This window comes from Apteryx mantelli, chromosome 4 (genome assembly GCF_036417845.1).
Source record: "Apteryx mantelli isolate bAptMan1 chromosome 4, bAptMan1.hap1, whole genome shotgun sequence".
NCBI lineage: Eukaryota > Metazoa > Chordata > Aves > Apterygiformes > Apterygidae > Apteryx > Apteryx mantelli.
In genome coordinates, this window is record NC_089981.1 from 63,544,344 (window position 1) to 63,569,352 (window position 25,009).

Consider the following 25,009-nt stretch of genomic DNA (forward strand, 5'->3'; position numbering starts at 1 on the left):
CCCTGCCCCCACCGCCCACCGTTGCGGGGTGTCCATTGGCCGCGCGCGCCACGACGCCCACTCGCCGTCGGAGCGCGGATTGGCCGAGCGCCCGCCCGCGGCCACGCCTCCTGGCGGCGGCGGCCGCCGCGACACGTGGGGTTTCGGGGCTTTTTTTTTTTTTATTTTTTTTTATTTTGGCTCGGCCTCGGGGCTGCGGGTCACATGGGCGGGTTCCCGCGGGTGGCGGCGGCGCGTCACGTGACGCGGGCAAGATGGCGGCTCCCGGGGACGGTAAGGCGGGAGGGGGTGGCCGGCCGGCCGAGGCGCCGCTCCTCGCCGGCGGGCGCCGCGGGGGGTCGCGCGGGGCCTCACCGCTGTGTGTTGCAGGCGCGGACCTGGAGGCCTCGCTGCTGAGCTTCGAGAAGTTGGACCGAGCCTCCCCGGACCTGTGGCCCGAGCAGCGTGAGTCCCGCCCGCGGCCGCGTTGGCCTCGGCGCCTCGGGGGGCCTGGTGGGGCCCCTTGGCGGGCGGTAGGGGCCTCCCTTTGGGGAGGAGGCCGTGGCGAGCTGTAACTGCTCACGTTCGTTTTTCCTTCCTCCCCCAGTACCAGGCGTTGCTGAATTTGCTGCCTCCTTCAAAAGCGTAAGCAATGTTTTGTTTGCACCTCATGTTTTCCTGTTTCCTGTGTTTTGATAGATCTGCTTTTTCCTGTTGTGAGCTTCATGAGCTTTTTCTCAAAAATGTTTCTTAACTGTGACTTCAGAATACTTCAGTGTAAGCCTTTGCTTCTCTTTTTATACCTCACTGTGAATGTAGTGTGTTAGGCCTTGGAAGAAATAAAAGATTTTAGAAAAACTTTAGAGAATACTGTTCTTTATACAGTCTTCAGCTTTTGAGTGGTAGTGTGCTGGCTTTACCTCCAAAAAATCTAGAGAAAGTTAGAAAGCTAGGTTAAGTGTAGGAAAATCTCTACAGAGCACCTGGAATCCTTTTATTTTTACTGTCAGTGTGACTATTTTCTAGAATCCTAGAACAGACTTTTCTTTGTATGCTCCTATAAATGCACTTTTCTGAGTTATGATTTTTTTTTTCCCCCAAACAGCCTATTACTAGTTCTCCTCCCAAATGGATGGCTGAATTAGAAAATGATGATATTGATATGTTAAAGGGTGAGTATGGACACTGCCTTTTGAGTAGCAGGTAAGATTGCCAAAGCAGTGGGGGGTTTTTTGGGTTTTTTTGTGTTTTTTTTATGGGGAGAGGAGAGCCAGGTGGAGGAACATTTATTGCTGAGGTCAGCTGAGGGGGAGCAGGAGGACTGTTCCTGAGTGAAGGCAAGCATGCTGAACCTATCAGCTATGTGTGGTGTACTCTTTACAATTATATAAGCACTAATTTTAGGTCCGTATTGACTATGATAACAAATTTAAATGAGAGCTTACATAAGAGTAATTTGAGCCATTTTTTAACTAATATTAAAAACACCTATTAGTGTAGGAAGAGTCAGCTGTTGAATGACAGATTACTGGACTAGTTATTTTCTTACTCGTTCTGGTTAGTTATTATTCTGTAGAAATTATCATACTAAATAGACAATTTTTTGTTTCAAACGTGGTGCAGAGCGAGCTATGTAATGTAAATCCACTAATATTTTTCAATTGCATGGAGCAATAACAACTGCAGTGTGACAACTAAAGGGGTAAGGTAATAGATTCTACCTGATCGGGGTGACTGTGTGAATACCACTGCTTGGCTGTGGTTCAGTAACACCTAGCGTACAACTGTGAAGAAGTGAACACAGGATAATTGATGCTCAAAAGCAGCCCATACTAGTCATCTGAAAGAATTAGTTTGCTCAAAGAATTCAACTGCTTAGAAATAATGTGTTTCTGAAGAAAAGTCTAAGACAAGATCATGAAGAACTGTGTAAGGATCACAAAGACAAGAAATAGCAGAATTCACTTCCTGGGGTGATGCATTAGGCAATGCTAATGGTACCTGTTTGCATGAAACTAAACAGGCTTGCTTAAATATGTAGTGGGAATAAGCTTCTGCTAGAGAGCTTACAAAGATAAAGTTATTTTCCTCACTGTTGTTTTTTCGAACCATTAAATGCTAGCTCTTTTTTGCTTGCTATTTCTGCTTTGGGGTTGTTATAGCTCTTTCCTGCTTCTGAGATTTGAAATGTGAGAGTTAAAGAACGTATTCTGTTCAGTGCAAATGGGTATTGTCAAAAGTTTGACTTGAAGGTGCTCTGTGAAGTAGTAAGCACAGGTACATTGCCACTAGAGGGCTATAGATTGTTAAAAATCATGCTCTTCTGTATTTTTAGAGTTGGGGAGCCTCACTACTGCTAACCTGATGGAGAAGGTTCGAGGCCTGCAGAACCTAGCTTATCAGCTGGGACTGGATGAATGTAAGTGCTGTATGGAGATGTGACTGACTGCATTGCAAATGTACTCGTGTTGTATCTGTAGGTGGAAAATGTATCGGCAGCTTTGGCGAACGTCTGACAGTAGCAGTGCGGTAAGAAGTCCTCCAAAGGGAAGGAGTGCTGAATGATAGTCTCTTAGTAGCTGCCCAGAACAAGTCTGTCAGGGGCACAGTGTGACTTAATGGGTCACATTTAAGATTTTGTTACTTTGAATTTCATTTTCTAATGTTAAGACCTGTTTATGTGATAGATAAACAATGCAGTAATTTGTGTATGTGATCTTCCAAAACAGGGAGAGAGAACTTACAGCTTATCTACATGGGGGAAATGGTCTCAGCAGAAACAGCGAGAGGTCATGCTTATGTCAATCTGGTGTTGTCTAGTGGCCTGTAGACTTCTGTTCCTGACTTCTGTTGACTTAGATAAATTATGTCGCTCTTTGTTTGTTTAATTTCCACTTGGATACTGAAAATATTTTCAGGATATTTATGCCAGTATTTCTGTGAAACTTAAGTGTACTGTCTCCACAGTGGAACTTTTACTTGTGTGTAGGATTCTGCTACAAGTTAGTGTTTATACTCAATTTCCTGCATCTGTAATTAGTACTGGATGACATGAGCTCTATCCACAGCTGATAATAGAAAAAAAAAAAATACTAAAGCTGACCTTCAACCCACTTACTAGCAGCAAATTTTTGTCAAACTTTTGAAGAAGGAGTTGTCTTCATCACGTTTAGGACTTGTTATCAGGCTGATCCAGCTTTGAGGATTTTAAGGGGATTGAGCTTTCTTTAAACACCATCTGTAGGGTACCTATTGACATATTTCATATTTTTGGCTTAATTTTGCTTTAGCTTAGACTTTAGTTGGAGTTACTCTAGGGTAAGCATGGAGCTTTGAAAATTTTAAAACTTTCTTAGACATTAGGGAAGATCCTCAGGATTCCTTGTCAGATTTATATTGTGATACAAGTAACGGTGCAAAGCCTTTCACTTTTTTGGTGGACAACAAAAAGCAGTAGTACTTATCTTTAGAGTCTTACTGCCTCTAAGCATAGGATACTCTGATGCTTTCTTTCCAATTGGATTGTTAAACCTGTTTTAACACACTCCTGCACACAAATTTATTCTACTTTCAGAGCTGAAATTTGTTAAGACTATATAAAACATTTAGTAGTGTAGAAGTTAAAGTATAGTTAAGCAATATCTTAGTAAAAGACAAAGTGGGAGCATACTGCTTATGGGCTGGCTTTAAGTAAGCTGTAGACTTAAATGTTGAACAGCTTGCAATGAAAAAATTGAACAGAGTCCAATTATATTAAAGCTAACAACGTTGTATTGTTCAGTTAGCAGTATTTGTATTGCATTTATTTCTGTTCATTTTTACTGAGAACAAACAAAAATGTAAAGAAGGCTAAAGGAGAAAATAGTAAAATATTTGAGGTCCAAGAAAATATTCGAGATCCAAGAGTTAAAACCATTACAGTCTATGGGAGCTGAAATCCTGAATTTTCAAGGCTTGTGAAAGCTGTCTTTTTGTTTGTTGCTTCTTGTCACTGAAATCTGTTTCCGTTTAAACTATAGTATGTTTTGTCTGTCAAAATGTGTACATTTATCTTAAGAAATTTCTCACAGAAAATGAAATACAGAGTTTGAACAGGGTTTTTCAGAACGTTTTTTCCTAATACTCTGGCTTTAAGTTCTTTTCTCTTACAGACTTAGTGAGAGAACAAGAAGAAAAACCGAAAAGATTTATTCATTAAAGTCAAGGGTCTTGTGTTTCTGGGGCAGAGGTATTTGATTTGATCGTGTATTTGTGTATTAAATTTTAATAGTCCCTGTTTAATGTGGCTGCTAATTGAAACTGCCTATCAAAAACAGGAGTACTGAGGGGGGAAAAAAAAAAAAGCAAGCTGCTGACTTGTCTCCTCTAGATGGCAGCATGAGCTTCCCACAGAAGTCTTGCTTTTTTATTTATTTATGTTATTAAATTGTGCACACTTTCAATCATGTTTGAAATTGCTTCTTCCCGAGGCAATTTTTGTGACACATATTCTCTGTTCTGAATGTGTAGTGTTCCTTTTGACTGTATTTTCACATATTTTTATTTGTATTCAGAATGAGAAACAATCCTGCCTTTTTTGTGTCAATAACTTATTTCTATTTGCTTTTCCTTCAACTTGCCTCTTTTGCACCCCATCCCAATTCCTTTATATTTTCCAAGACCTCCGTTTTCCTCCAGGTTCTATCTATTTAATGACTTACTTATTTGTGAGGTCTGTTATTGAACCAGTTCACAGCACATTTCATGTTAATTTTGTGTTATAATTCGTTAAACAAAGTGACATGTGGGAACTGGGTAGCTTTAAGAATTTTATTCATCAAAGCACTATTGCTACACTAAAATTTAAATCTGAGCAGTTGATTTGACAAGATGTAGTTTCATAAATTCATAATTACTGAATTATGTGCCTTATTTCTTAGGCAAAATAGTAAGACAGCTAATAAGAACCTGGGATCAGTGGAAATCCAATAGATTCCTAATTATTTGAGCTATTGTATTTGTCCTTTTAAAATATTGGCACAGTGCCAGCTCTTTGCAGTCTTTGGGAGTATCTCGAGTGATCCAAGAATTACTAAAAATGAACATTAGTAGTCCACAGAACTCTTTGAGGTGTCTTACAACTGTTGCATGCAAATTATTGGAATTTGATGACTTGGACATATTATAACAATCTAAGCTTGTATAGAAAACATTTTCATTTGTGAGACGACTATATAAGCTGTCTTTCTTGATGAATACAGAACAAATGTATTGAATGTTTTGTCCAGCTCCACTCTTCCATCTAGGAATCATTCAATATTATCTGGATTCCACATTCTTATTGTATGTAATTCTTGCTGTCCCTAACTTTTTGGCTGTGGTTTTCTCTGTTCCTCTTTTCTTTTTCTTTCTACTAGTAGTTTTTTATTCTTTACTGTTAACTTCCCACCGCCCTTTTTTTCTTTTCTGTTACCTTTACTCTCTCTAATCCCGGCTGTTTTGACAATGCCTTATGGCTTCTGAGAATCAAATGAAATTACTAATATATGATTTATATTTTCTTTCCAGCTTGTTTGATACCTGATTTGACTTACAGTTGTTCTCAGTCTTTAAAAATTGCTAGTTTTACAGTCACTACTGTTTTACTGGTCTGCACTTCAAGCTGCAAATATTTATGTGATTTAAATCAGTGCCTTTTAATGAGTACTTATTTCTTTGTAAATTTTGCTTTACCAAGTGAAATTGAATAGGCTTGCCCTGCTTCGGATGCAACAGTAAGTTCAGGACACAGTAAATATGAAATTTCAGAGATGATTTTTAATATTAGTGGTTTGAGACATTGTGAATATTCAAACTGTAATAATGATAAGAGTTTCCACCCAATATTTTATATGGGCAGTTAAGGAATTGGTCATCTTATCCTCCATTATGATTTCTATGACATGTAGAATGCATCTATGTGGACTGCAGTAGCTTTATCTGTTAACAGATCAATCTGAGCATGTGAAATAGTAGCCTGAAAGCAGGCATTTGACAACTGAAATGCTTAATGCTATTTTTGATAATGCTACTTCCCTCCCCTTTTCTGAGGGGCCAGTTGCTTCTTTCCGAGTAAGTTAACTATTGACCTTTCTAGCCATGTAACTGATTCCTCTGGCTGCATTAGTATGTAGTAGATTTAGTTCTTATTCAGGCAAGATAAATGGCTGATTTTTTTTTTTTTCCTTTGTAGTTGAAAATGACTTCTGTTTAGCAGTTTTTCGGTAGTTTTATTCTCAACATGACTTTTTAGCAAATGAATGAGCACTCTTGCCTTCTTTTTTTGGTACATTTTTGACTCTTGGCTTCATTATCCCCAATACATTCATCTCCCTTTTCCTAAGAAACAGGCCATCAAACTGCATATAAAAGGCGGACTGATTTTTCATAAATCAAAATTTCCTACTTAGACTACTTAATTTGCTGATGACTCACTTTGAAGATCATCTTTCTTGTGGAACGGAAAGGATCTCCAAGATGATTGCAGGGAATCTCTTGTTCAGCCCTCCTAGCAAGCTAATGGACGGATTCTTGCTAATTCTTGTCTGTCCCTTGCAGAATATCCTTCCCTTTCTTAGCATGAAACTCACTATAAGCATAGCTGGCCTTCCTTGAATGAAGTAGGATTTTGTAGCATGTCTGAAATGTATATACATTCCATGTATTTTTATATAAAAATTTTAATATTTTTCCTCCCCTTAAAGAATAAGCCATCCTTAGGTCTCTGATCTATGTATTTATTCTCTGCTACCAGGTGGTTTCGGAGTTCTCCGTCAGCTTCCAGGCTCCGAAGCTGATATCAGTAATAGCAGAATCTTGTTAAATTTTTTTTTTCACCATCTCTTCTGGGGTCTCAGCTTGTGCTTCCTTGGCTGCTTTTTAGCTGTGTAAAACTTTACTTCATCCTCTTGCTTGTTAATGGTTCTCCCTTTCTGCTTCAGCTCTCATTAGAGCTTCTATTTTCCTTCTGTTAAGGTGTCATTTTATTGCTTATCATACATCAAAACCATTTTTTAGTATTAAAAATCTGCTTTGTGTGGATTTTGCTGTTCTCATTAAGGTGAGTGGGAGGAGGACCAGGGCTTAATGAGCACGCCTACTATTACTTATTCATGTGGTTAGGGTGACTTAAGGGGGAATAGTATTCCTGCTGAACCTGAGCTGCAGCTGATCAACAGAAGTCTGATTTCCACTGTTGGCAGAGGTCTGAAAAAGAGCCATAGTCTTGTTAGCCTCCCACCAACACTCTTTGCTTGGAGTTGGGTAGTGAACACTGCAGAACTATGAGACCATAGCTGGTGTGGTAAACAAGGAGACTGGATTCCTAGATAAGATGAAGAACTATCACAGATCTTGCTTCAATATTTGTGGCCCACAAAGCATCAAGTTTGAAAATAGTTCATCTAAATAAGACCAAGTTTAGATAACCAGCGAGGGCCTTGTAGTTCTGCAGTGTTCACTACCCATTCCAAGCAAAGAGTGGTGGTGGTGGGCTGACAAGACTATGGCTCTTCTTCAGACCTCTGCCAACAGCGGAAATCAGACTTCTGTTGATCAGCTGGTGTGGTAAGCAAGGAGCCTGGGTTCCTAGATAAGATAAAGAACTATCACAGATCTTGCCTCGATATTTGTGGCCCACAAAGCATCAAGTTTGAAAATAGTTCATCTAAATAAGACTAAGTAGCTCTGTTCTTCCACTCTATAAGCTGTAACAGTTTTCAGGTCAATGGAATCAAGGTGGATTTTAGATTTTTAAGGTCTTGATTCCCTGAGCCAGCAGTTCTGGGAAGGGCGCATGTTGCTATTGAGCTCAGTGTTAAGGTTTTATTATCCTTGATTGCAGGAATTTTTTAAAGATCTGCCATGTTATCCTTTTGGATGTACTTGCACAGAGTCATGTATGGGAAGTACATACACAAAGAAGCAAAACCCTATATGTATTTTTTTTCACCACATTTTGGAACAAACCAATGTGTAAAAGTGACAAATAGTTAGGATGGGGGAACAAGAAAACCAATACATCACTGAAGGAATGGGTGTAGGTCACATACTTTCTGAAGGCCCTGCTATTCCTCATGCATCTCTGACACTTTCAGATACCACTTGCTATACTGGTTCAGAAGTCCTAAAATGTATATACCTGATATCACAGCTAGTGCCTTTTTGTAAAATCTCACTGATACAGGAGAGTATAGCTGGCTACTACCATATTATGGACTAGCTTCAGTGATAATATCACTAGTGCAAGACTTGGTAAAAAGCCTGGTCCTTAAGGCCCAACTAATTTGGGGAAATAATGGTGCTTGCATGCATCTGCCTTAAATATTAGAAGATTTGGGATAACTGAGCCAGAAGTGTGAATTCCACTTATAATTTCTCTGTCAATGTTTTTGTCAGCCTTTTTTTTTTTTTTTGTTAGATTAAATTTCTATTTGGAATTGTTTTGTGCTTTTCTTCTAAAATCAGGAATATAAGAATGACTATATATCTGATGTCAAATTCTCACATTTTGTCAAGAGTGATGAGGTGACTGTTGAATATGCTGGACCAAGTGTCTGTATCTGTACTCCCCCATTGTTTTGCCCGCCTTGACTTTCACTGGACTCCAGAAGCTGTGCTGCTATTTTCTTCTCTGTTAGTGATTTATTTTCTGTATGTGTTCAGCATGTTGCTCAAGCAAATTGAGTAGCTAGTGTACACTGGAAGAACTGCTTGATACTAGCTATCAAGAGTCATGTTTGTCCAAGATTTGGACGTGGATGACCTGGGGGGTGTCAGCTAAACAATAAAAAGATGGCCATTTTGTAGCGTAGACTGATAAAGGAAAAATCAGACAGAGTTTTTAGTCAGAATTAGTAATAGTTTTCTGTAATATGAAGAATGAGTAAATGACTAGGAGGTCTTCACCTGGAGACAGACAATTGGTACAGCACGTGAAAAAGATCTAAAATTGATCAATGCAGGGAAAATGTGAATGGGGAATGATTCTTCACAGTTTCACATAGTACTGGTATCAGAATAAAATAGTATGTCAGGTTCAGAACAAAACAAGAAGGTACTTTTTCCCAGTGTATTAAAATTGTGGCACTCACTGCCACAGGAGGTTGTGGATACAAAGCTTGTGTTATTCAATAAATGAGACAAATTATTAGAAGATAAATCCGTCAAGGGTTTCTGACCACAAAGAAGTCACCACTGGCTTGGAAAGCTGAGATACAGAAAGCCAGGAGAGATTACTAGGCAGGTACTGCTCTGTGCTTGCCCTGTTCTTATCCTCTTCTATAGACAGTTGCCGTTGGCCTGTCAGAGAGAAGGTGCCGGGGTGGGGGAGAAGGACATTTAGTTTAACTATTTTTTTAAATAATAGGTTGGACTAATGTGTGGTGGTTTAGCAACTGCTACCAGGAATGACCCAGGTGTCCCTGTAATGAAGAGAACCTTCTGGAGAAAAAAAGAGATGGATGGATACATGAATAAGGAACAACTACATCGCTCCCAAGTTAAACTGTCCTTGGTCATGAATTGTAGTCCTCTGCAGCCTCAGAAGCTTCTGAAATTTCTGAAAAATTTTAAAGGAGTTCTTCTGAACTCCAAACTAGTTAGAGATGATCATTCTCTCAGATTGGTGGTCTTCAGTTTTTCATTTCTCAGTATTAGTGAATCTTTCAGGTAACGCTGTCCTGGGTGATCTCTTGCTTACAAGTTCAGCTTCATTGCACATTTGGAGGGGTAGAGCAGTTCCCTCTTCTTCTCCTCTCCTTGAGCAGTATGTATTCTATAGCTGTTCTGTCTTCCTTCATAATATGCTATCCATGTTAAAGAGATGTGTATTTAACTGTAGTGTATTTTGGAACATATTTACTTAATTCTGTCCTGGACCCTTGCAGGCTACTGTTTACATGGGCAATTTAAAAGCTGGGTTAGCTGTTTCCAACATGATTGAATATGAATTTACTTGTTTTTTTTCTCCTTTTTTTTGACGTTGATCACAAGTAGGATAGGTATAAATCGGGGAGGGACTCCATCTGTGGTGTACTGAACTTGCGTGTCTTTTAATCTTTAATAAACAGGGCATTACACTTTGTTTAGCATTAAATCTTAATTTGAAATTTGAAGAAGCTGTTGAATTAGATTGAAGGTAAGGAAGGGAAGGAGGACATTGTATACCTCTTGCTGAAACACATCTTTTCTTTTATTGTCTTTTATAGGCGTATCTGTGTAGTGCCAACATACGGTGGAGCCTTTAGGCTCCATGTAAAACAGGTGACCTTCTTGCCAAATAGACTTATAATGTCAAAGATGTAACTGATCAGATAAAAATATCTATCGACTATAACTATTATTTATTTGATCTTGAGTAGTCAATCAACATGTGGGTTTTTTAAGCTAAGAAGCTTTACTTTACATTTGTGAATGTGCATACACTTACTGCAGTACAGTTGCCTGGTAGTAATTCAGTAACTTGACTGCCTTTCCTAGTCTATCCATACACTTGTTTGTAATAAAATTTTTCAGGTTCTTAAATTTTAGGAAATCAACATATTAACAGGTATGTCTAAGTAAAGAGGGTCCTAATATTCAGGATGTCAGTGGGGGCTGTTTGCTGCCAGCTTCCGCTCCCTTTCTGTCATCTGAGAAGTGGCATGAAAAAGAGAATTGGTTTCTTTAGCCAAATGAATTTTTTGAGTCTATTCAGAAGAGTAGACTTTCCTGAACATTTCTATTTCCTTGGAGAAATAAAACTGCTTACAATGTTGTGGTGAAGCTAGAGAAGAGAACTTACTTTTCTAGAAGGAAGAAGGAAATGAAGTGAAGGAAGATCATGTGATGTGGATCCATGTCTAGATCCCACAACAGGCATCTTGGTGTTAGTTACTGAAAAGACATAGCAATGTTCTTAACATCTTGACTGCTGACAAAGGAGTAAGGAGGATGTTCACTTTGTTTCTTTGTTAAAAGGTGGCACCTTCAGAAATATAGTGCCTCTAGCGCTAGTGTGAGTCTTTTAATCTGAAACCAGAAGTAAGAAAATATGTTTTGGAATCATCTCTGTTGTTCTAAATATGTTGGACTTGGAGAAGAACATTGTACACAATCTAGTGCTTATTGTGTTTTTAAACTTAAAATACAATTTATTTACTCTTGCAAGGTGGGCTGCCCTACTTAGGAAGGGAACAATTTGAGATGCATGTACTTCAGCATGCTAAATGGATAATATGGAAAAATATGGAGTTAATACAATGTTTTTTTCAATTTAGATTCATAGCAGTTCACGGTCATTTTTTTTCATGTTTCAGAGAAGTGAAAAGAAACTTGCATCATCCATTAGGGTATTTATTTGGCCCTATCACTGTAATGTCCAAGCTGCTATGATTTCCGTGTGAAATGAGAAACCTTGACCTTCCTCCTTCACTTCTTTATCCCCTCCTCCCACACTGTAGATCTGCTTTCTCATTTTAATGCACAGTGGTATGGTAAGAGATACTCTGCATCTGCAGAGGAACAAGAAAATCACCTTTCCATATACTGCTCACTGGGCGGCTTGTTTACAGACAAGATTCTTCCTGGGTAGCTCCTGTTGGATGAGTGAGACATCGGAATGCCAGCTTGAAATTGGCATTCATACATGATCTGTGAATTGGCTAATTTTGACATGTAAGTTGTTAAGAAATGATTACAGTCAGAGGAGTCATGACCTCAGCTTTTCATCATCTTCCTTGGCTTGTGCCCCAGTTTGGAAGTGAAGAAGGGATAGGAAGTTTTAATTGTACCTGTGTGATTTATCTTCAGTCAGCTCTTTAATTTCTTCTGGCTGTCTGAGTTTTCTGACATGCTGTAAATTTCTCCAACTTTTTCATTATCTGCAATTTCTTTATGACTCATGAATCGGAGTGGAGAGAGAGTGTGGATTTACAGCAGAGATAAACATGTCCATAAAGTCTGTATCTGTGTCAGTAATTGTACTGCTGTCAGTGACTGTCCTGTTTTACAGGCCTCTCTTGGGAGAGGAACACGCTTTGCTACCAGTGGCAGAGTGTTTGCTTTGATTTGCATTAACTTGCCAGGAGATTAGGTTGGAATGGTGAGGATGGAAATTGAGTCTGGACCTTGGCTGCTATTGTTTTTCTTTAAATAAGCGAGTGTGTGGTTGATTTGCCCTCTATGTGCAGAGAAAAAACAGCAGATCCAAATCGGGGCAGATACAGTCTACTGATGATGTCAAATATGGTACTACCCATAAATGTAAATTGTGCATGCATTCTCATCATAAAACAAATGCTGTATCTAGGTAACTGTCGTCTTCTTAAAAATATGAAAAAAAACACTGCATGGATCTTTACGGTGTTCTTGTTCTCTGTTTGTGAAGTGGAATGAATATTTCTCAAAGCTTCAAGAAATGTCTGCATCGTAGCCTTCTTCCCCCTCCCTTATTTTGAGGGGAAAGTGCTATTGTAGATTTTGATGGAGAGTACTAATACAGTATCCTAATCTCCAGCCATTGTTGGCTCTGCTAGTGCAAAAGGAGGTGTATGTTGTTGAAGTTTGAGGAAAAGGGGAACATCTCTAAAACTCTCCTAAATGTGTCAAGTACAAACTTCAGCCATTTCACTTCATTGTTATTTTCTGTTTGATGCCTGTTGTTGTCACTTGTATATGTAGAATCTCTTTGTTAGATATAGTTTGTGTTGGATTTTTATGTCTATGACTTACTAATTTTTTGTTACAACAAAAAGGTAGTTGTTTCCTCTTTGAAATGTTTTTAAATACTCAAAGCGATTGTGAAAAGACGTAGTCTCGTTATGTCAGACATCTAATGTGAGCCCCAATTCATTGAAACTCATTGAAATTTTCCCTAGTCTGATGGCCATCTTTTACAGAGGTAAATTATCATTAAAAATGTAAACTTTGCAGTTGTGTAGATAGCTTTTAAATGTTTTTACACTCCTACATAGGAGTGTTAGAAATGTCATTGCATGGTTGTTAATTATGAAGCCTAATGCTGGAAATACAAAGGGGAGCTTTTCAAATGTTAAATAATGTCCTTTTAATTCTACTGACTGAATATTTGAAGTTGTGTGTTCAGGCCATGTGCTAAGTGGCCCAGTAGCTGGCAGATCATTTTTCTTCCCTTTTCTCTCATCCTGTTCCTCTCCTTACCTACATTCCCAATCCTAGCTTGTGCATCTGATTTTGCTTAAAAAAAAAAAAAAAAAAAAAGGGTCCCCTGAAGGCTGATCCAGATACTTCCTGTAGTTAAGAAAAAGGACCCTTTTCAGTGTTAGTGGGGAGAAAGAGATCTGATGAGTCTGGAGAGCAGCTGAGCAAACATACTGTTCTGAAGACTGAAATCATTCATCTGACCTGTCACCATTAATATTTGCAGAATTTTTGGTATGCTTCCAAGGCAGTAATTTGTGCTTTCTGAGAACATCTGGAGTATCAGCGTTGGCCGGTCAAGCAGTGGAACGGGTTGCCCAGGGTGGTTGTGCAGTTTCCGTTCTTGGTGGTTTTCAAGACCTGACTGGATAAAATGCTGAGCAACCTGGTGTAACCCCATAATTGACCCTGCTTTGAGTAGGAGACCTCTTGAGCCTTCTAACCTGAATTATCCTATGATTCTGTGGTCTAAGAGTCTTTCCAGAATTTTGGGAATGCAAGCTTTGAATTAACCTATCTCACAGGACCACATCACCAGACAATTGGTTTAGCCCATGAGCTTTGAACAGGAGATCTCAGATGCAACTCCATGGTGTGCATCCATGTGAGCAACCTGATTAGGAACAAGAAACCTGAGGAGTCTCATATCGCAGTGGTGACTTTCAGGCTTTTGGGGGATGAGGAATAGACTTCCAAGTACTTCCATCCAAAGAGGTGATCATGAGTCTACGCAACTTAGCTGAGGAACCTGTTTTTTTTATGTGGGGATATTCAGTGTCATTCTTTAAGCAGAGGAAGAGAATGATCCTGAATATACACAAAGGTTCTTGTGGTCTCGGCTCACGTGAAACCACCATCATCTGTGCAGACAAGCAGGGGGTCACTGGGGCCTGTCTGAACGACTTCTAGCCACAAAAGTAAGGGAATGGGCTGTCACATTAAAGCATTTCTACCTGCCACATGCTTGGCACAGAAAGAAACATGACTACAAACAAAATGTTCTTACATTATACTGTCAGAAGCCTATTTTTTCCTACTCTCATTCTGACAGGATAACTTGTAGACTACTGTCAGTGGAGGAATTGAGGATGGGGAAAAGTTTGATCAAGCATAAGGTTATGTACATTTTTCCATTATGGTTTAAGAAACACAAAAATGCCAAACAAATCTTGGGAGATTCTCTGGCAGGGAATTCAGAACCTTTGCAACTAGTCTGTACCTGTTATTTAAAATTCTTTCACTTTCTTCCCCCTTTATCAAATTCAAACTGTTTCTACTTTTGTATTAATAGAACATTTTCTCTGTACTTACAGATAATAGATTATCCCTGTATCACCCCTGTCAGAAATGGTTTCCTGCAAATTTTGGCTCCTGGCAGGAGTGGTTCCTACATAGTATGGGTAGCTGGACCTATTTGCAGGAGAGCAGCTAATCCTAGTGAAAAGGGCACTAGGATTGGACTTTGGAGACCTTTGTTTAGTTCTTGGCATATCACTGTTTTGCTTGATCACTATGTTTGTTTTTTCAGATGCCCCTATTTCCCCAAATGTAAAATGGAATTTGTTAACTTCCTTTCACAAAGCATTGGAAAAAATAGTTTTTTTATTTTAGAAAAAGTGTGTGTGTATATATGTGTATGTGTGTACATATATATGTGTGTGTGTGTATATATGTATAAAGCCTTTATTATTAGGGATCCTATCCTGTATGCTCTTCATTATTCTCCTCTGCTTGTTCCTATTATATGCCATAGGAAGGCATGATTTAGGATATCATATATGTCTTTGTTAGTAATGAAAATGAATGAGAATGTAGTAATGAAACAGATCCTCATATCCAGTGCTTTTCAGCATGGGGCCCCAGCAAAGTAACTAAGAAAAGCAAGCCTATTCTCAGCCATTTACAGAGATTATATATAAAAATATTTCTATTTGCAAGCTGCATAAAGGTTTAAAAATTGTGATTATTTATTCACATGTGATTTGTGAGAAAGCAAAGAATCCATTACAGTGCTTTCACAAAGGCTCGCAGGGGACTACAAGACATGTAGGCTTTGAATACGAAATACCTTTTTTATTTTATTTTTTTTTCCAGTTCTGTGCAGATTATATAACTGTTTGGTGACACATTTGACTTGGTAGTTGGGAGACAGTGGAGTTGCTCAATTCATAAGGATCAGTCTCACTATTTAGTTCAGCCAGCATTTGTGCTTTGAGACAGGAAGTGCTGTGCACCCTCCGAAGGGACTGACAGATCTTGGTAGGATATTGCTATACTCCCTTTCAGCTTTCTCTGCTTTGGATCAGGTGACAATGCATACAAGGCTATGTGAAAAAACTACTAGCACTTAATCTTTTTTATTGAGTGGTTTCAGTTGTTCTGAGCATGAAGTCCTCTGCAAATTCAATAATGGACTTGCTATCTTACCTCTGCATCACCAGTAAATATGGCATCTCTGCAGATCCTGTCTGTATAATGTAGCTAGACCAAGTCTCTGATAGTATCTGTCTCTTATTGCCTCATTAACTCGTGAGCATTAGAACAAGATAAAAATGCCCTAAAGCTTCTTATCTGATGATTCGCATAACCTTCTGAGTGCCATTAGTTTAAGTTTGCAATCAAATGCTTCTCTTGAGTGTAAGGAGCACTGATTAAACCTGAAGTGTCCCCAGAGGCTTTTACAGCTGTCATGGGGGTGGTGGCTGCCCCTCACGGAAAGGGAAAGGGGGGCTGGAGGTCCCAGTGGGGCGGCCACTCTGCAGCCCCGCACGTGGCTGCCCCAGCTGTTCTGCTTTGCCTAATGAATTGTTTTACAAGGAGAGGCTGGGTATTGTCATCACAAGCTGCCTTCCCCAGGGGCTGGAGTCAGCCTGATAATGACTAATGTTAGTGATAGTAATTGAAGTGTGATGGCTCTCCAGAGACTTGCACACGCGTAGAGCTGTCAGGCACTTGTGGCTGGTACAGTCCCATGAATACCTCAGGAAATGCTTTTTTAATTGCTTGACTTTCATAACTAGTTCCCATAGATCTCCTGCAGAAATATACATTTTATGGGGGGAGGGAATAGAAACTGGGGACTCTATGATGCTCAATTTACGCATCTAGTTTACTGCCCTAGTGTGTTTTTAATGAGGATGGCTGCATGTTCTTGCTCCCCTCTAGTCTTGATGCGAATCTGCTCTCTGTCTCTGCACAGGCATGTACAACTGATTTCACCTGAACATACCTTTTATGTCTAAACCCCGTCCTCTGTGATACTGATCCTTGATGCTTGGAGATTTTACTTGATTATAGTAGAATACGATAACTTCATCTCAAAATATCAAAGGATCGCTGATGTTAATAGAGCAGAATTAATGATAGCTGTTTGCATTTTGTTAAGCATTGAAAACTGAATGTAAGATAGAATTAAAATCTTGTAAAAATCTAGTATACCTTTGTATCCCAGCAAGACTGGAATTTATGGCCAGGAGTTTTTTGGAGTTTAGGACCTGAATGCTGATGAGATCTACATAGAATAGAGTGAAAATTTTCTGCTAATTTTATCCTTTAGAAAGGAAAAGGAAAGAACCCCGTTATTGAACACAGCGGTAGACTTGAGATGCAAATAGCTGGAATGGGGAACTGTGTTCCTAGTGCAAGGTTCTGTCTTCCAGGATAGCCTGTTTTTGTTTTTTAGAGCTTGTAGTCTTTCTCTTGGTGCAGTGCTCTGTTGGGATTGGGAGATGAAGCCGGTTGGGTAAAGGAGTGTTTTCTGCCAGAAGTAGCGTAGATCACAACATTATATCAGTCAGAATTGCCATACTTGGACCAGTGCACTTTCAGTATCTTGTCTCCCCCCCCAGAAGAGGACTGTATCGGATGATTCAGAAGTATGAAGAACTACTCCCTGTTGTGCACAGTTATGACGAAACCAGCAGTAGGGGAGTTTTTTGCTAACCCTACCTGATAGCAGTTAGTGTGTTCCCTGAAACATGAAGCTTCTATCCCTATAGTTTTAACTATTGCAAATATATCTATTTTTACATGATTATGTAATACTCCTTCTGAATCTAGTTAAATTCAACAATATAATGTAGTACAATATTAAAGAGATAATAACTTGGGTACATGAACACTTACCTGCTTTTTCCAGCTATATTTGTTGGTCTATTAATATAAGACATTATCGCTCTCTGCAAATTTTGCTTTGCTTTTATTTCCATTTATGAAATTTTTAGGCTGATTTCATTATTGTCCCTCTCTTCTTGTATTCATTTCTATACAGCTTAAGTTTTCATTAAACAAATCTAACTTTAATGGCTATAAAAGAACTTTTCATTTATGAATTAGTTGGACTGAATGTGATATCATTGTCCTGGACTAAGCGCTCTTGTGGCTTGCTTTGCTACTCACAAGGCTGGTATTCCCTAAGGTTTATAGAGTGAAAATAGCAGGTTTGCTCTGTTTCAGTGCTGGTTTGGACGGAGAAAGAATGTAATTCACATTGCTATTACTTGAGGAAGCTGTGAAGAGAGAATGAATTTATTCACAAAGCTGAATGACCAGGAAGGACAGCTTGGAAAAAAGATAGGAAAAGGAACACCTTGCCAGCTTTTTTTCCACATTCTCTTTAGAAAGGAAGTAGGAAACAGAAGGCATTTTCTCTGTTTTATTTTTTGAGGGTGCTGGAGATATATTTGCCAGATACCTACTGCTTAGGTAATATTGAGAGATCTGTCTCAAGTCCTCATGTCTCTTTTTTTGTTCTGAAGTTATAGATCAGGTTAGAGACTGCACAGACTTGTAAAAATTAGTCATTTTAAAAATTGAAATGGCAGATTATAAGTAGTCATGCTCACAACTCATGAAGAGAAAGTAAAGATATGTACAGCAGTTTTTTCAAAGGATAGAATGGCTCAAGATAGATTTTTCAAGATAGGTTGATTGCGAGGCTATGGAACAGATGTACAAGAGGAACTATGTAGAAGGCTTTGAAAATGAGAATGCATTTATGGTCAAATCTGCTGTCTGACACAACTTTTGTGCTGTCTCATCCCAAAACATTTATGTTTGCATTCTTTCTGTCCTGGAATGAATATTTAAAGCATTTAAACAAATGATCTTCCACAGGGGCGCCTGCAGGAATCTCTGTTAAGCTGGAGCCACATAGATGATGTAACAGCAGATGGCACATGCTGTTAAGTTTTCTTCTACAAAATAATCTTTGTAGGGAGATGCATCTTTTCCCTGCAGTTACTGAGAAACAGGTTTGCCTGTGATTCAAGTAGAAGAGGAATATGAGAGCTGGGTCTAGGAATGGAACTGAATTAATTTGGTGGGACTGTCAAGGGCATAGTGTAAATGGGGCATTTAGTTCTCTCTCCCTTTTGTCTTACTTTGCTTCTGCATAAGGGCTTTTCTCTGTTTTTAAACATGAAGAATATTGGACTTTTAGAGGTCAGAGGATAAGACAAAAATGTGCAAGGAGGGGAAGGGAATGAACCTAATTTTTTATATTAAGTCTAATTTTTGCTCAATCCCTGTCTTTAGAAGACCTGATTTAGCTCACCCTGAAGTCAATGTGAAGAATCTTGGTAAATTCGGGGCAGGTTAGAATAGGTCATACTGATTAATTTCCAGCACTTTATGGAGCTGAGTGTCAAAAATAGTGTTTTGTTGCTCTTGCTGACCTGTTATTCTGTAAGTGTAGGTCTCTTTAGTGGTTCAGCTGGAAGAGCGATCTTCTGGAAAGCCTGGAATAGAAAGAGAGCGCTTCTGCAGGGCTCTGTTAGAGCATTCGGAAAGGTGTTCTAGGAAATGGCACCTCAAAGTGAAACCCAGCCTGAACCATGGGAACCAAGCACAGTTTAGGAAGTCAAAAGAAACCATTTTGATCATTTAGTCTGGCCAGGAGGCTTTTCTGAATTAACTTCTTGTCTGAATTACCTTGTGTAAAAACTGTCCTTTAGGGAAAAAAAAAAATCATGTCTCTAAAATGAATTGCTAGTAATGGAGAATTCACTACACATCTTTCTAAATACTTCTACCTTTTGCCCACTTCACTAATAAAATTCCAGTTCTCAATTTAAGGTGATTTTTGTCTGGGTGCTGAGATGTTCTGAATTGTCTCTGTGCAGGAAGGTTTGCTGTGACTCTTTGAGTTCTAGCTGGAGATCAAAAAAGGGTACTTAATGCCACCATCAGCAGAGTAAACATACTACCTCTTTTCGTCATATTCATTGCAAGTTGGTTCTTCACCTCCCCCCTCCAGTGAAGTGCTGGCTCTTGGAAATTTATTTTAGTAATAAAACATTACTTTATACTTCCCCATGAAAGCATGTTTTGAAGGCTGTTTGAATTCTTTAAAATGTCCAAGAGATTGTTGTTCCCTGAGTACACTGCAAACTTGTATTGTAGTAAGTCTGACAAATTAACATGCAGAAAGTTAAGCTCATAACTTCCAGTGGTTAACTTACACTCCTTGGGTGGGGAAGCACAGGTCTGTGGTTGGCGTGCTGTATTTTTATTGCCTGTCCCCAAATGTTATGTGTTGAGGGTTTTCTGGTTTTGAGAAAATGGGTGGGCTTATTCATACAGAAATTATTGGTCACAATGAGGAGAGAATGAAGTTGCATTTACTCATCTTCACAGTTGTAAGTCTTGACAGTAAAGTTAAGGAATATAGTTCAGTTATTTTCCTGTGGTTTATTTTACGACTTTTTAGTGTAATTGGGGAGATGGAATAAGAAACCCCATACTGTTTAAGTGGAGATTTTCAGTTCATAATTTAATTTTGAGGAGATATTTTTACTGATTAGTTTGTTGTAGTTCAGCCGCAAGAGTAGAGATAATTGAAAGAGATCCACTACTGATTAAGCGGATTTTGCCTATGTGTTGTTCTGAGCATTGTTTTAGTGAAAGCTAGTGAAGCTTATTACAAGAAAATTCTACAAAATATATTTACTTTTCTGTGTAGAAATTGTTTTACATTGACACTGTGCTTCCATATGGAGTGCTTTCTATGCTACAAGGCATATATCCACATTTTATTTAAACTGCACAAAGTGCTAATTACTTCTGTGCCAATATACAGTGTCATGTAAAATCTGACTTCCAGATATTTGGTACATTACAAACACAGGTTTTATTTCAGGCTGCCTTTAAGGATGTGCGTGGAGTCTCTGAAAACCTGTTATATTTTAAAGCTTTCTAAGTCCGGTAGCAATTTAACAAACATTAGCTCACACTTTATTAGAATTAAAATTTGATTGCTTCTTTCTCATTTAGATTTTACTCACTGCTTTGCTAAACTAGGTAAAATCAGCTTTGGTCATTAGTTGGATGGGAATCTGCAAGAAACCCAGATGTTGCAATAAGCAAGGTTGGTGCTCTGCTCCCAGTGGGTTGCTGAACTGTTACCCCCTGGTAGCTCTAGGGGGCTCTCTGCTTTTGGACATGTTACATTTTGGATGAGTTGTATGACAAAGGTCTTAATAACCTGTTGTCATTAAAGATCTCGTAACACTTCTTTTCGCAAATGCTAACCTCATTGTCAGCAGCAAAACACAGCATATGCAATTACAATCTAATTTCCTCCAGAGTGTCAATTAGAGATTCTCATTTTTATCCTAAACTGTGCTCTGCTGTGCATGTAAACTGCTGTCACATAAGTTGCAATATTTATGCAGTGTGGGAAATAATTTCTGTGTATGTAGTTTGCAAAGTTCCTTACGTAAGTCACTACAAGTATGGTGTTATGAGCACTGACTGTGAGTGCAGGAAAGACAGGAAATAATTATCCCATCCTTTATTGTAACCATCCAGTTTGTTCCTGTAGTAATCTTAGAAGTACATGGACGTTGTTACGGGAGCATTAGAAGTAAGTGTCTAAGATGGATGATTAGATAAGACAGAACAAAAATACAGGCAGTAATATACAGCAGAGCAATAGACATTCATCATCAAGTTGTATCAAGTGGAAATATAGAAGGGAAATGATACCTATGTAATACTTTGCCTTTATTTAAAAACCCTTCCTTTGGGTTTTAGACAGGGAGATGAATGCAAATTCTGCCTTAAGCTTGGTGGATTGCAATGGCTTAGACTCAGTATTGTGTATCAGATTCAGTTATATTAAAACGGAGTTTTAGTTTGATTAGTTTGAAAATGAGTCAAGCAATCTAAGATTATTATGCTGTGTTCTCTGTTGTAGTACTACATTCTCTTCTTTTACAGTTTTGTGATTTTAGTTTCCCAGATACGCAGATCTGTTCTGACAGTGATTACAATAACGGAAGCTGCTGGTTTGGGAAGCCATGCGACAACATTTGGGGATTTGCACATATGTATAAGAATGCAAGGCAGTTGGGCAGATAAGCCTGTTGGCTGGGTGTTTGTGCTAACAACAGTGTGAATTTCAGTATTAACACTGATATCTAAACGTAACCAAGGAAGAAACATTTACTGACATAAATGACAACAGTTTGCATCTCTTGGAGCAATTGGCTTCAATTTCAGGAAGACAGTGCCGTATTGCTTTCACTTGGCTGTGTTTCTAAGGCTTTCTTCTCATCTGGGAAGACTAGAAATAGCTGCAAAGTAACTACAGCCTGTATTCTTCAACATGTTTGGGCAGTATGGATGTCTATTATGGATGGTGCTGCTGTTTCCTGTATGATCAGGAACTTATGTATTGAGAAAGTGAAAATAATGCTGAATTTGGTGTTAAGTCAGCGTCACAATAAGAACATGCTTGAGTGTTCCCTTTAATCCGCTCAGCAGTGAGTTCTGCCTTTTTTTATTCTGAAAAGCCTTAACTTGAAATCAGTATTGTGAATTTACTGCTGAGGGGGGAAAAGGTGAAGCATGGATAGATTTAGGAAAGGAGCAGGTTGTTTTATTTTCATTGGTAGCATTTGCAGTTCTCAAGCAATGAGGGTTGGAGAAGCTGGCTGTTGAGTCACGCCTTTGATTAGATGTTTGGGCCTGTTTTAAAATTGTGTGATGTCTGCGAGTTGTGCTGGTGTTGCAATCCTCCTTATACAATGAAGGAAAGGTGTTTAGAAATCTGTCCTTTAAATTCTGCTTTTCCCTGCTGTCTAGGAGCCACTTTGCATAGTGTAAAAATGCACTGAATTACCCTTGTCTGCATAAAACACAAACTAACAACAATTAAGCAATTGATTAATTTCTCGGACAGTGAAGGATTCAGGAAGAATCCTTCACTTGGGATTCGTTTCCCCATGCCCACCCCCCGCTTCAAACAACAACGACATGCAAGTTCCAATCACAGCTGAATCCAGACACTCCTTCCTCTCAGCGTTTGGATGTATTTATTGCTTGTACTACATCTTTTTTTGTCTGACCACTGTAATGATGAAAGGGAATTGATTCTTTTTGTTTCAGGCTATGAGTTGTGCCAGTTTTGCTGAAGTAGTGATTTTATATAGGTTTTGATATACTAGTGAAATTTTTGTGTGACGAGTTCTTAAGCAAATTTAAATCTTATATGTAAAAATTTAGCTTGCACTTGTAAATTCAAAGGGTAAACATCAGTATAGCCAATTTGCAATATTACTTGAAAAAATACATATTTTTGATTGAACTGAAATAATTTCTGTGTGTAATACAATATTGTGGGATGGTATCTGCATCCTCTATTGCTTATGCTCTGAGTTGTTAGTTTTGAATACTTTCCTAGTCAGCTAATAATTAAATTGGAGTAGTGAAGTCACTGAACAAAATGTCTGATAACAGTGACTCAGAATTAGTATTACAGAAATGCTCTCAAGTTGTTTAAACATGCTTCTATCTATATTCCAGATAACATTATAGATTGTTAAACCCTGTCAGTTTTGAAATATAAATTGTTTAGAAAAAATGAATTTAAAACACCCTTTTGGCTGTTGCATCTGCCTCAGGATATCCTGCGTGTTTGCAGGATTTATAAATACAATCCCTGTTCTTACTTCCCAGTTGAGCTGTTCTGAAAAATCACTAAATGCAGAGAGGGAAACAGTGAAAGTTACTAGGTGTAAATTTGTGGGGGAAGAAAAAGGAAATAAATATTTTCCATAGTCCAAGTTGTTTTATGTTTAAGTGACTGCGGTGGGTAGAATTCAAACACTAGTTTCAGATATTGCTGCAGAGTTGAAAGGATTAGAAAGAAAGTATTTTTCACTACTGGTGGCCTTGAACCTTCAGAGACCTGTATAAAAGCTTTACATTATCTGAAGCTGTTTCCTAACTGCCATGAGACTATTCATTTATATTAAGAGCGTGCATAAGTCTTTTTGGTTCAAAGTCTGCTTTTTACCGATATCTCCATTTCTCTCTCTAAAACAATAGCAATTACTTCTTTTATTTTATTTGCTATTTTCACTTTCTGGTAATCAAGCATCATCATCGAACTCCTGTGTCTTAGTTTGAAAGTATGATGGTGTGTTTGTTGCTTTTTTTAGAACAGTTTCAATGGAAATAATTACAGCAAAAATCATATAAAATTTCTATTAACCTTAAATTTTCCAGAAGGTGAACTTTATATGTAAATGTATATATTGGTGTTAACTGGCAGTTGTTTTAGCACTGTTCTGAATGTTCTATTGGAACCTTTTAAAAATACTTTCATTTTTCCATTCTTTTGATACAGTTTTACGGTGTTTCTTAACGACATAACCTGCTCCATTTAAGGGACACTTTTCAGCCAATCCACATCCAGAACCATTAGGATTATAATTTTATAGTTGTAATAGGTAGTAATGCCTGTTCTGTGAAGAGCTGCCTTATGAATGCTAGTATGAGGTTCTGGCTCTGAATGCACTGATCCCGCTAGGGTCACTGTAGTGCATTTCCCAGGCTGAAGTTGCGGAGTCCCTGGCCTCCAGGTCGCCTGCCGCTCTCCTGTTAGAATTGAGCGTGCCAAACCCACAGCACCCCTGTCTTTCATGAATGGAATTCAAAAAGACACTTACATTTCCATAAATAAATTAGGAATTCAGTGGCTTCTTCCGGCTAATCAGGGCAGGCTGATAAACCTTGCTAGCTGTTTAATAAATGAATTGTGACTGATTACCTATTAATATGGACGCCTCAGGAATTCACCCTGGGGGAAGCAGAGCAGTGAAATAGAGAGGGGCATGGCCCCCTGGGAAATCAGGGCTTCATGTTTGCAGCTTAAATATCTCTGTGAAGTATCAATAAGGAGGTAATTGAATTTTGAACACAAACATGAGCGCCGGATGGATGAAGGAGAGGGGGGCTCTGATCATCTCTTCATGCCCCTTCATACTCCCCTCCCCTTTCCCTTAGAGACCACTCTAGTGAAGATAGATGCTAAATCCATTAAATAAAGATTAGACTCTGTCGTGGTAGAAAATGGCAGCTTAGCTAGATCCCTGGGCAAATAGGGACCTTTAGCAATACAGAAAATTAAAATATACATTTTTAACAAGTGTGCTGTCGACACAGTAATAATGACTGTGTGGCCTGTGGGGTTTGCTCACCTTTCAGATCTGCTTTTGTTTGGTTATATCACTTTCTCTTGTTTTCAAACCAGCTTACCTGGTCTCTTTGAAGCAGAGACTTAGGAGAAGGGGAGTGGGTTTTGTTTGTTTGTTTGTTTTTTCCTTCTCTCCTCCACCTAGCTTTCTGATTTAGGCTCTTTTTCTAGGCTCTTATGCTTGTAATAGGGTGGAAGACCAGCACTGTAGTATTTGAACAGGGAAATACTACCTTTGGTTCCAGCATGCTCAGTCACATGTCCTAAAATGTAGTTGAGAATAGTCTAGAGGAAGCAGAGAGAGATGATGTTGGGGACTGGAATGTAAATGTGGTAGGGCTTTTTTAAATATGGGCCTTATTCTCTAATGCT

General features: G+C 38.7%; 1 protein-coding gene across 5 annotated transcripts in view; it reads left to right on the top strand.

The window, feature by feature from the left end:
• Window positions 1-195: 195 nt before the first annotated feature.
• Window positions 196-25,009, top strand: part of LIN52 (lin-52 DREAM MuvB core complex component) — a 71,383-nt gene continuing 46,569 nt past the window's right edge. For 4 of the 5 annotated variants that reach the window (XR_010884189.1, XR_010884190.1, XR_010884191.1 and 1 more), the window contains exons 1-5: window positions 196-273; window positions 370-444; window positions 587-624; window positions 1,085-1,151; window positions 2,315-2,398. Coding sequence is in view for 2 of the 5 variants with exons in the window: in XM_067296782.1 (XP_067152883.1) it covers window positions 255-273; window positions 370-444; window positions 587-624; window positions 1,085-1,151; window positions 2,315-2,398 (283 nt within the window). In the remaining 3 variants the exon portion in view is untranslated. Of the gene's footprint in view, window positions 274-369; window positions 445-586; window positions 625-1,084; window positions 1,152-2,314; window positions 2,399-2,708; window positions 3,047-25,009 lie in introns of those variants that run through there. The other variant, XM_067296781.1, reaches the window with a different exon arrangement.